Genomic DNA, 13,128 nt, shown 5'->3' with positions numbered 1-13,128 from the left:
GGATTAAGATTAAAGCAGACCACATTTCCCATAAAATCTCAGAATTCAGATGTAGGTTTTGATACTTAGCATGTGCTGTTTGATTTGAATGAGTGCTGTCTTTGCCAGATGTGACAGATTAACTTGGCTAATATGAGTAACGAGTCTCTGTATATGTGCAAGTAAGATTCATTAATGTTTATCTAACATATGGGAGATATTAAAATACTTCATCTAGGAAGAGTTAGAAAAAGAAAGCAAGCATTAGGATTCTAGTTGTTTAGTTGTCTTAAGCCCTAATATCATTTTATAACCTCATAAGAAGACACTTCAGGTCCTCACAACCTGTAATGCAACACATGATGGTTTTATTTTAAAAAGAAAGAAACAAACAAACCCCAACAAAAAACCAAACCAAAACACAATAAAAGGTCTTATATTCCAGGGGGAAACTGGGTTGGAGGGTGCATGCCATTATTGGATCAATTGGCAGGCTTTTCTCTGCCACAGGTCCAGCTTTAAATCTGATTGAGTTGCTCTAGTTATAGTTATTTTTAATGCCTACCCCTGGCAGGATGCACCAGCTCTCAGTTATTTTTCCCAAGGAGGAACCTGAACTGACATTATAAAGGTGTGTTTCAGGCCAGGTACATTGCTCTGTTTTCAGTCCCTCCAGCAGTAATACATTACATTTTTTTAAGTACTAAACATCTCCCCACCCCCCCAAACAGTTGTTGACCAGAGAAGCTGTTTTGGTTCCTTAGAGCTTTTAATTTCATATGTTCTACTTTTGTATGCATGATGGCATAGGATAAAAGTGAGTCATCAGCTTTTTGTGTATCTCAGTTTAGAAGGTGGCCTGGTATGACAGCAGTGTCACCATCCTAAGTTGAAGGACAAAACAGTTTGAGTCATCTCTGATGTCAAGAATGTCTTTGCACAATAGCTAAGTGAAATCTCTTGAGTAAATTGTGCATCATTCTATTTTGTTATAATAATACTGAGACAAATTTTATTAGTTTCCCAGTGTATAGGACTTATGAATTCTTAGTATTGTGGGTACCTTATGAGAAAGAAGAAAATAATAGATCTTTATTAAAATCTTCTGAATACTGAAAATACCTTGGAAAAGGCTGTGATGTTAGGTTGGAATGCCCCATTATTGGAAGCAAATGACTAAACCTGGGATTTTACAGTTTCCTGTAGTTTCCTGTAGTTTTACAACCTACACTTGCCAGACCTGGTGAACTCTTACATCCTTGAGACTTCAAACTCATCTTCCAAGAACTTCAGATTTTTCATCTGGATAAATTCTAAAGAGAGAAGACACATTTGAGAGGCAAAAGGTTGATAGGTTAACAAAATAATAGTTAAACAGAGGCTAACAGGACTGTAATGTTAGAAGGCTGGACACAACAGGATTTGAGGCAGGTGAATTGAATGGTCAGTGTGGTTGCTGGAGGTGTTAGTGTTTGTGCTATAGTTACATAATTTATCATGTGAGTGTCATCATTGTGGTATATATATTTATTTATATATGGGTGTGCTTGTATATGCACATGCATATACATGTACCTACGAGAGCCCTGTAAAAGTTTTCACGTACATGTTTTCATTAACTTGGAAATATAGGTTATCCTTTAAGAGTGGAGATGCAGAGCTTTATTGATTGCTTCTGTGAAAGGAAACAGGAATGCTTTTCTCTATATATAATCACAAAGTAACATGCAGACAAGTTTCTGTGACTGAATAGCCACTGAGGCAGCATGTCTAAGCTTGCAAGAGAATGAACTTCACTGGAGAGAATGTAGCCAGATTTGTATCTGCAGCGAGTCACTTCAGAAGCTTGTCCTGGCTTGATTGAAAATTGCTCCCCCCGTTAGGTGGGCGGAGGCTTTTCTTTGCTGTTCAGTTTCTGTTTTCACCCATCTCATGCTGCTCACTCACCAGCTGAACCCTGATGAGGTCCTGTAAAGGGGAGAAGTCCTAAGCAATAGTATGTAAAAAATAAAAGGATAGAGAGGAGATGCTGTTACTAGCATAATGAGAAAACTTATGGCACTCTTACTGTCAAAGTCTATTTTAATGTTGTTTATAAAATTAAATCAGATTTTATGATCAGATCAGAAACCAATATTGTATAGAAGAGAAAAACAATTCCCCCTGTGTTTATCTTCTGGCTTTTTAAAATCTCTGTGTATATCAAAACACTGCCATAAGTTTGGGCTCGTCAGGAAGTTTATCTTTAAATTTACAATATATTTATGTTGTATTTAAAAGGTGAAAAACTTATCTCAAGTGTCGTTTAGCATACATTGATGCTAAACATGAATTTGAAGCCAAAAAAAGTCACCTACATATTTTATCACCAATCAAATTTTTAATACAAATTACATACTTGAGCAGCTTCATTCATCCAGCTGAAGTAATTTCAGATGACCTTTTTCTCAGCAGCTTCTGTCTGAACAGAATACTGTTCTGCTGTTAATTGTTTTGGACACAGTGTGTGAAAAATCTTAAGGGAGTTGAATTTTGTTGTTCAGGGTTCACAGTACATAATTTTACTTGCATGTTTACTGCTGGCCTGTCAAAGTATATGAAGGAATAAATTTCTCCCACAGATCAACTAATCATGAAAATAGTGTTGAGGTGTTTGATTGACATAGTGAGGCTGTTAATTTAGAGAATATCAAGATCAAATGGAAGCTATTGCAATTCGGAAGTGATTGTGTTCTCAGTTGAAATTTTTTTAATGCTGCATTTTCAATTTTTGGGCACTTTTTTTGCTGTCTCATGGGTGTATTAAGGAATTTCAGGGATTTATTACATTTAAATACTTAATTTTCAACACAATTTCATTACAAATTTTATTTTTTTATAATAGCTGTTATTAAATTGATTGAGGAGAGTCACAGTATGTAAAATGTTTCTGTACTCTAAAGGGCTTTGGGAAACAAAGGATTTGGTCATTTTGAGGTTTTGGTTGTTGTTTGCTTTTTTGTTTTGTTTTGTTGTTGTTGTTTGTTTTTGTTTGGTTGGTTTTGGTTGGTTTTTGTTTTTACAACTTCAGTTCAAAATATTATGATAGCAGGATAAAATCTGCCTGCTCATTTCTCTGTGAATGGCTCCTTTTTGACATGCTTGGAGGTTCTTTATCAATGTGTGGTCCTGTTCCAAGGTTTGTATGTATGAAGCTGTGTTCAATATATCATTTATAATAAGACCTTCTTTGATACCGTGGTGTGGTGCAAATGTTAGAGTTGGTACTTCCATATCCGTAGTTCTTGACTGTTAATAGTTTGTTTTGTCTTGAAAACCATGTTTTTCACTTTTGTCCTCTCTATTGCTTTCTCTTTCTAAAATCTGTATTCAAGCATATGATACTGAGAGGTGATACACAGATTTCTCATGTCCCTAAAATTGCAGACACAGGTATGGTGGTGAAGCAAGCTTGCTTATTCAGGAAAATCTGTGGATACCCCATGAAGTCCCTAAAGAAATTTAACCATGGCCCAGTAATGGCAGTTTTCTTCCTCAGATGAGTTGAGCAATTTTCTCATGCCATCGATACCTGTGATCCAGTGCTGAGGCTGCTGTTTCTCATTTTTTCGTAAGCATGATCTACTCACTCATGTGCAACTGCTAAGGAGTAGTTTACTCCAGGTTTTGGCCTCAAGTTTCACCTGTGCACTTAGGTGTCTGTAGCCTGATATTGACTTATTTCCTTATTCAAGATTGCAGGAAACAAGAAAGCACAAGCCTCGCATTAAAAACAGTGCTGAGCTGATAATGTAGCTCTTTGGTCTTGCTGAAGAGAAGTAGGGTAGAGGCCATTAGCCAAGTCCTTGGGGGTGCTTGTGAACTGTTCATTCCAGTTGCCCCCTTAAAATATAGAAGTGCACCCAACAGGCTGTGCAGGGAAGAAGTTTTGTTCTCTGCCCTGGAAGGGAGATTGCTTTACCTGAAGTTTTGGCAGATTTTTTTGAGGATTAGAAAATATTGGAGAAGGAGGGCAATTGATTCTAGTTTATGTTAATGGTAGTAAAGAAAAATTCAATAAGCATATCTGCTTCCTTGGATTAGCCATACATCCTACCTTGGATTTATCTCTCTTTTGGCTCGCAAGCTTTTATTCCTACCACTATTTATTAAGAATATGAAAGTAATCAGTGTTACAGAAACTAAAAAGTAATGTGTGTCTGTCTCAGATTGTTTTATTCTGCAGCCACTTGACAAAAGATGGATTCAAATGTATGCTGGAGCTAGTGCTTCTGTGAGCCAAGCAGGAAAATTAGAGTTGTAATTTTCCCCAAATTTGGGAAACATCTTTTAGATCCAGTATTTTTCAATGGGCACAGTACACCTTTCCCTTCCTGACAGCTAGCACTGATCATGCTCTTTTGTGTGGCCAAAAGACGTGTTTGAATAATGGGATTCATAAGCAAGCCAGCTGTGGCAGTTGCGTAGGGGGTGTAAGTTTTTGGTTGGTTTTGGTGGGTTTTTTTGGGGAGGGGTTTGTTTTTGTTTGTTTGTTTGTTTTTTTAAATTGATGAACCCTTATGCTTTGTTATAAACAAGAGTGTTTTAGTGCAAAGGAAGGGCTGGTGAACACATTAAGGTTCATGCTTTTAACAAAATGGGAAAAGATCCTGGTTTTTTTCCCTTGGCTGTTACGGCTCTCTCAGCAGTCTGATTGCCTTCCCATGTGACATTTTCACACTGCATTTCTAGGTCAATGGTGACACAACTAGCATGCTTGTGCCCAAATTGATCATCTCAGTCTGCTGTACTCCACATGGCTTTCACATCTATCTTTGCCATAGTCTGTGTTTGGATTTCAGAAGAGCCTGTCAGCTTTGCATTTCCTCAAGTTTTAAGAAACAGGCACGGCTCAGCAGGCGAATGTTAACTTCTCATACGTCTTCTCACTCATATGAGTGAGCTTTGCAAATAGATCAGTGACGTGGGAAAAGTCAGTATAAAATCAGTGTCAGTAAGGGAGGTGACATGCTTGCTAAGATTATGAAAATTTCGTCAGATTAATTCTTCCAGAGAACTGCCAGTGTGGGACAGGAGTGTGCACCTCCTGGTGGATGTTCTCTTAGTCTTTCTCCTTCATGTGGATGAGAAAAGACCAGCACAATTGGGTTCATGAGCATCATTTTGCAGAGAGTTGCCTTTAAGGGCATGACTTTTTTCTTTAATTGATAAAGTTCTAACCAAAAGTGGTTCTCTGTTATAACTGAAGAGAGGCAGAGAGAAGTGGATAGTGTCTACTGCAAGGAGTAAGGTGGTGAACAGCCTGTCTCTTCTGTTCCCGCTTTTTGCAGCAGTCTCTTGGGCATGAGCACTGCATCTCAGGGCATGACCACTTTCATTCCTTGCTGTTGTGTCCATGCTGCTGCCCCACGAGTGTCACTACTGTGGGGACACTGCAAGGGCCCTGCTCCCAGCCTGCTGGCACCCTGAGTGCAGCAGGAGGTGATGTGAGAGGCTGGTCACCTCCACTTGCACAGCTTTTGGAGGCATGGAAGAGTGTCACTGCAGATCTCCTTGCTGGGGGCTGTGGCAGGCCTGGGACTATAAATCCAGGTACTTAAAACCTGGGATTGTCTCAGCCCAGCTAAAACTGTGTGTGGAGGGCAGCAAAGTTCCAGTGAGGTGGGTAAGAGGACAGAGGTGAAGGGCAGAGCTGGGAAAGACAGAAAAATTGGTGGCAGAGCTGGATTTGATGCTAAGCCTGGCAATAGCAGAGATGTGCTGTTGCAGATCTCAGCTGTGTAATTTTCTGTTTTTCCTAACACAGCTAGTTTTAAACAATGAATAATTTCTGAATTTAATTTTCTTGCACTTAGTTTCTCCTATGACTGCAAAACTCCATAGATGGTGATGATATTTTAAAAATTCTGTCGGTTTGCAAGTAAGAAAATATTTCTGATACAGCTCTCTTATGGCTAATGAAATAGCAGCTTACGTGTGAGCTGGTATTGATGGCAGATTCAGTAATGACATGTGATTCAATTACTTTACTAGAGAGAGAAGCACTTAGACACAAATGTAAGATATTTCTGAAGCCAGGCGTCTGCTGGAGGTGATTGAAAATACACTATTTCTGCACATTTCTTCACATAATTACTGTGGAAAATATTGTGGCACTGCAGTTAAAAGCAGAGAGTTTTTAATGCTAATAGCTGTAGAGGGAAGAGAATTCCCAAGGAGAAATGCTATTCTATAATCCCATGCTAATCTCCCCAACAGAAAGCAGAAGAAGAGGAACTTGTCCTCACACCTGATGGCACCAGGGAATTCCTGACATTTGAAGTTCCACTGAATGACTCTGGATCAGCTGGTCTTGGTGTGAGTGTCAAAGGTAACCGGTCAAAAGAAAACCACGCTGATTTAGGAATCTTCGTCAAGTCCATTATTAATGGTGGAGCAGCATCTAAGGTAAGAGGGAACATCTGTGTACTTTGGTCGTCCTCAGTTTTCTGAGGCTGTTTTGAAAGTAACCATAGATTGAAGAAGAGTGAGATTGCTCTATAACTAGCTTTCTCCAGTTATACCATCAGAGGTAACATTCAGATTTATACTCATGTGTTTGCACCTCCCAAGATCTAAACAGCCCTAACGGATTCTCAGGAAGGAACGAGCTGTCTCTGGTACAGTTCAATTAGTATACTGTTTGAGCAAACAGGTTATGATAATAGCTTGCAGTGCAAATCTATAATTGGAATAGACATTTCTTACAGTGGCTGCAATGGAAGCTATTATTCCAGTGTTCATTTGCCCATAAACTCTTAGGACTAGGCATAGTTGGTTGATTATTTTTCTTTTGTTTTTTTTCTCTCTTCAGCAGACTAAGTTTCTTTTGTGTTGGTTTCATGTAACCGTCTGTAATTTTTCCTTTTCCAGGATGGCAGGCTTCGAGTGAATGATCAACTCATAGCAGTTAATGGAGAATCATTATTAGGCAAAACAAATCAAGATGCTATGGAAACCTTAAGGAGGTCCATGTCCACTGAAGGAAACAAACGGGGAATGATTCAGCTTATTGTGGCGAGGCGAATAAGTAAATGCAATGAGGTAATAAGCTTTTGATGTCGGGACTGGGAGTTTTCACTTCTATGTTATTTGTGTTTACAGGAGATGTCATGTTTCCTCTGAGACTTCAAAAATAATATTTGAGAATTTAAAGAGAGTTACAAAATGATCTGACTTCAGTGTTAGGCATGCTAACGTTATTACTGATCAATAAAGTTTTTCTTTTGAGTATTTTTGTCAATGAGAAACAGGAAACACTGAATAAAACTATATTGATTTTGTAATTGGATCCTACTGTAAACGTTATTTTTTCTTTGAAGTTTTTTATGTAGGTCTATTAAATCTTTCATTTATAGACTTTGTGTTAACTGATTTGTTTCTTTGTCACTTTCAGGATTTTTTATTAAGCGTAGAGCTCTTATTATATTATATATATTATTGTATTTTATCTAAGTGATTAAACGTTTCATGTAAATATTCTGCAAAACTTGTTACAAATAATTCTGTCATTTTGAATTTTAACTATGTTGTGCCTTGGCCTTAGTTGCAGGTAAGTATAAAATAGTGAATTCAGGGTGAAGTGGTGATTCTTTTTCTGATTATTTGCAACTGCTGTCTTCTCCAGAGAAGTGTGAATGTGTTGATGTTTTGAAACTTATTCATGATTTCTAATAGTTTAACTTTTATTTGATGTAAATAGTGCTATTCAGTGGGAATATGTGGACATATGATATTGAGAAGTACTGCAGATGCTGTGGAGGACTGAATTAGGCTTCAAAATGATTTTAACAAGTTGGACAAATGCACTGAGTTAAATAGGGTACGGTTGAATGGCGGGTCAGAGAAGCATCTGCTCTTATGACATCTAAAAGCCAATTCTTTCATTCTTGTTAACACCAGTAAGGTCTTATTGAGAACACTGTTTCTTAATCATCATGCTTCAAAAATGATGTGCACAAATTGGTTTGGTATTGCTGCTTCTGCCCACGGGGAAAAATAGTTTGTTTTTTAATGCATAAAACTGATCTTTAAAAATTTCAGTCCTCAATGTATTATAAAATCATGTTTGAAAAAGACACTAACCTCTCTAAAAGTATTAAGTACCTCTTCATTAACTGCTTATACACAGCTTTTATAAACATACATATATTTACATGTACACACTGCTAGAGAGCCAGCTTGGATGCACATGGTTTCTCACTTGGTGTTGAAGGAATTCTGGTCTTTTTGTATGTGGTGAAGTCCAGTTCTAGCCCTAATAGAACTTGAACTTTAGACTGTCATTTAGAGACTGTTCCTCATTTCTACCCAATTTCAGATGCATTTTATATGTAACTACATAAAAAGGGTGAAATATTTTAGACTATTTCTCTGTTTAGTATAATTTTTTCTAAAAGGATGTAGAAGATGTTTCCTTTTCTTCTGGTGAAAGTCTTCTAGATTGAATTTATCAAGACAGTGTTTGTAAACGTGATGGAGAAAATCCAGTAGTGATGAAGCAAAGACATTTCTCCTTAAATCTGATAGAATTTTTATTCACTTAAGTTGAGAACAGTTTGGTGCCCTTTATCTCCTTGACATTTAGTATGATTTATTTTGCAAAAACCATGTGCCAAAAACAGCACAGCAAAGTCTGCAGTATATGTGCTCCAAGATGAAAGAACTGATTTTGGAACCAGATTTAGATACCCTGAAATGTATCTGCACAAGGGCAGGACAGGGAGCTCTGTCTGGGCCTCCTTTACAGTTTTTTGTGCATTTTCCCAACTCCTTCAGAAACTGGTGAGATGAGCCATAATGATTAGGGAAAGCCATGATATGCCATTATTGCTCTAGTGATCATCTTTACAAAATAACTTTGGTAAGTAATTTTTCTCAGGAATTGTTGCTTTCATCACACTCATCCAAAGGAAATACGATGTCGATACTGTTTGCATATTTTAATGTGATGAAAGGACTTACTAAAGCTGTTTACCTGCTGATCTGGCAGTATTCAAGAAGCCGCTTTTCTGAAAGTCTTGCAATGCCCAGACTTGAACGAAAGGAAAAGAGGGAATGTTTTTCTTGGCATTTTGCAATTAAACGCCAGTTCCTTCTTCAAGAACGTGACAGATTTAAACTTTAGATATTATTCTGCTGATCTAATACTGATAGCTGTGATAATGTTATTCCTGTATCTTGCATGACCACCATATATTAGTATGTTATTCAGTCAGCTTAGTCCCTGAGTAATAGCTGTGTGGACTGAGACCTGGAGAGCAGCACTGTGCACGTGAGGATCTCAGTGGCATTCACTTTCCCATGGAGTGGCAGCCACTGGCCATGTCTGGCAACCTTGGCTATATTGTGCTTAATTCAGCAACACAGATTACTTAGACACGCTAGTACACAAGTTGTCCCCTTAGAACATTCCTGTAGCTGCCACCAGCAAAGATTTTTCGTATTAGAACACAAAAGAAATTACATTTGACTGGCGGCAAATTTAGAAGCTCACAGATTAGAAGCAAAAGCATAAGAAGAGTAAATCCTATCTTAATAAATCCCACCTTTTACCACCATAGAACAGAATCGTTTATATTGGAAAAGACCTTTGAGATCATTTACTCCAACTATTAACACAGCACTGTCAAGTCCACCACTAAACTATGTCCTTAAGTACCACATCTACACATCTGTTGAAGACCTGCAGGGTCAACCACAGGACTCAACCACTTTCCTGGGCAGCCTGCTCCAAAGCTTGACCACACTTTCCATGAAGAAATTTTTCCTAATATCCAATCTAAACATCTTCTGGCATAACTTGAGGCCATTTCCTCTTGTCCTATCACTTGTTACTTGGGAGAAGAGACTGACCCCCACCTGTCTACAACCTCCTTTCAGGCAGTTGTAGAGAGTGATAAGGTCTCTTCTCAGACTTCTCTTTTCTCCAGGCTAAAAAACTCCTCAGAAATGGGGATTTGCTGGTTTTATTAAAGACAAAAAGAAATGGTTACCTTTTGAGAAAGTATTTCCTCGGTGTTTTCTATGCTTTTCTCTTTTCATTCTCCAAAGGAGTCACCATAAAATAACAGCAGCAACAAAAAAGGTCCCGTTCAGCTGATGTCTTTCCTTTGTTGATTCGGTGTTGTATGTGAACATTTTATGGACAAAAATAGAGCTTTTTCTCTTGTTAGTCTGGCCAAACCATAGCTAAGTGGAACTGGCTCAGTTATATTCCCTTGTGTGCATCACCACTAGCAGTTTTCATTCTGCTCTATCCCAGTGCATGGTCAGTCCTGTGCCACAGTTCAAGGGCAGGCTTGGCTCCCTGGGATTCCCAGCCCATGCCATGGAGCAGCTGCAAGTGTCTTGAAAGGGAAATCTGTACATGGGGTGATAATACCAATGTAAAAAGCAATTATGCTAAACATCTGGATGATAAAAACAGTTATCTAAATGATTAAAAAAATAACAGCAAAAAGAACAAAAAGAACAACAAAGCCTTCTTTTTTTTTGACTTCAAGTCCCGTAGTTGTTTTGCATTTGCAAAGTGAAACTAGCTTCTTTTGCCATAGACAGGCTCTACAGTCTGCTTCTTTCTTCAGTTAAACTGAGTTTGAATTGGATTTTAAGAAATTGAGTGGTATGGATACATTTCTTTTGTTTTTAATATTAATTTTCATAATCAGCCCTAAGAATTGCAGGGGAGGGAGAATTCATTCAACAGCACAGTTCTGCAGATTGTCATTTTTGGTGTTCCAATTGAGACTAGGATTTTCATGCACTTTTTGTATTTTGGCTGCTGTCCTGGAAGAGAGGGACAGCTCAACCCCTGTTGTCCTGGGTTTAGAGAGGCAGGCGGAGTTGCTTCTGATCTGCTGCAGAGGAGCTGTCTCTTTTCAGAAAGCTTTCTTTGGCTTCTTGAACATGAAACTGTTTCAAAACTTTGTGAATTGACCCCTGATACTCCATGCCAGCATTTTTCTTAAAACAGCTTCACAAGTTCTCATGTTGTAGACTAAACCTCCACAACAATTATAGTAACAATAAAATGTACATTAGCACCCTAAGAGTATTATCTTGTCTTCAGAGAGGTAGAGAGGAGATCATTTATATCATCAGCACTTCCATAACTGTAAACTCTAAAGAGACCACAAACTTCCCAGAAGGTAAAGAGAGTTTTATGCTGTTGCGGTTTTGCTGAACTGAAGATTTGCCTGTAGGAAGAATTTTCACTGACTCACCAGGAGATAGCGTGTAATCCATCCAGGTTTTCAAATGAATTATCTTGTAGTAAATATTGATATAAGCATGGAGTGAGTGGTAGTTATGAATGAACTCCAAGCCAAAGCTGTGTATCTGAGTTTTTCTCCTGTTTGCAATATGTCTATACAGAGTATGGCAATATAGTTAATTCTGTAAGCTGCACTACTACAAACCTTCCAAAACTTTGTTTAATATCTCAGCCACTCCAGACAAAATCACGCAGTTGTTAGATTAGTGTAACAAAAACAGTTGATCTGGGATTTGGCTAAATCTAATGTTCCCTTGCCCCCCTTTCAAAAAAGTTAAATATGCTGTTCTATTCTATGTTTTCAGCTTTCAGCCTTGCATGTTGACTTGACAACTTTCCTTATAAGCAGGGAGAGAATACTTAAGATACATTTTCAAAGCTGGTCAAACAGTGGAAAAAAAAGGGAGAAAATAATAATATTGATGATGCTTATATGCAGGCAGTATTTAACATCTCAGTTTTCAGAAGAGATGGCCATCAGCTTTTTAGATCTTTTACTCAGGGTTGACATTTTTTAAATTGCTCAGATTTAAGGAGAAACACTGGAGCTGCTTGTTCTGTGTTCTGTTAATTAGTGATATTATTATGATTAGCCTGTATGGGCAAACAGCTGCCGACTGTACCACCACAATGCGTTCACAGCACTCAGGCACGGCTGTCAGGCAGATCTGTGCAGCTGGTGGCTACGTGCTGATTCAAGAAAATAAAGGTAATTGTTACTTTTGGAATCCTGTGCTTTTCAGTCCTGCAACCTGGACAGCTTAGAGGCACAGATTGCTGGTCTGCACTCTGTTCGTGTCACATCCAGGCAGCACTTGTCTGCCATTAAGAGAGAGAGCATCATCATTTTCCTCAAAATGAGAAATTTCAAGGGTTTTTCTTGTCTCTCTCTCTTTTTTTTATTTTTTTGACAGAATGAATGTCTTGCCAACCCTTCCTGAAATGAAGGTTTGCAAATAATTTGCAGATCCCCAGATTTCTTTATGTATGCCTGTTCATCTTTTGCTCCAGTTGAAAATGAGCAAACCAATAAACAGAGAAATAGTCGTGATTCTAGTCCATATAAGGACCTCATCAACTGTTTAGATAAATTGACTGGTAGACAGATCAATGAGAGAGACTTCTCAAATCAGTGGTTTCATTATAAAACAAACAAGCAAGCACTGGTTTTTTTTTCCCCAGCATGTGTGGAAGTATAAGATATTCAGCATCATTTTTCCCTGCATGCATTACCTAGTTACTTATTTTGAAATTTATATGAAAGGTTTGTCTTTTTCTTTCTCACTAGATTAGTCTTGTGCCGACCTTTTAGAATTTAACTATCAGAGTCTTTAGCATCTTCTCTAAACACAATGATTTCACTGTTTACTCTCATCTCCAAGTCATTGATAAAGCTGTTTATCAGCTTAAGCTGTTCCCAGCTCAGATTCCTGGGGGAATCTACAACTCTTCTCCATCCTGAAGATCAAACTTTAGCCCGTCCAATCCTTTAGCCAGTTTTCAACCCAGAAAATGAAAACTTCGTCCAGTCCCATGAAAACTTAGTTTCTCTAATGCCTTTGATATGAAGCCTTAATATAGACTTTTAAAAAATGCAAATTTATTATGTCCATTTCATTGCCCGAAAGCTCAGAGAGTCAGGATTTCCCCATGGACTTCTGCTTTCTCTGTGGATCCATGTCTGTTGTGCTCAGTGATCTTACTCTTTGTTGTAGATGCCACCACTTCATTTGGAAGGAGATCAGAAGCCTGGTCTATAGTTCCTGAGATCCCCTCTAGATATCCAGGCAGCCACCAGTCTATGGCACCATAGCCATTCGTCAGAGTATGTTGAA

General features: G+C 38.2%; 1 protein-coding gene across 13 annotated transcripts in view; it reads left to right on the top strand.

Moving 5' to 3' along the window:
* PARD3 (par-3 family cell polarity regulator) overlaps positions 1-13,128 on the top strand; it is a 432,225-nt gene that overhangs the window by 247,771 nt on the left and 171,326 nt on the right. For all 13 annotated transcript variants that reach the window (XM_029961730.1, XM_029961733.1, XM_029961729.1 and 10 more), the window contains 2 exons: positions 6,238-6,426; positions 6,892-7,062. In XM_029961730.1, the coding sequence (XP_029817590.1) occupies positions 6,238-6,426; positions 6,892-7,062 (360 nt within the window). The remainder of the gene's footprint in view (positions 1-6,237; positions 6,427-6,891; positions 7,063-13,128) is intronic.

This window comes from Manacus vitellinus, unplaced genomic scaffold (genome assembly GCF_001715985.3).
Source record: "Manacus vitellinus isolate BGI_N305 unplaced genomic scaffold, ASM171598v3 scaffold_3_pilon, whole genome shotgun sequence".
Taxonomy (NCBI): domain Eukaryota; kingdom Metazoa; phylum Chordata; class Aves; order Passeriformes; family Pipridae; genus Manacus; species Manacus vitellinus.
This window is presented reverse-complemented; position numbering and strand designations above follow the sequence as displayed.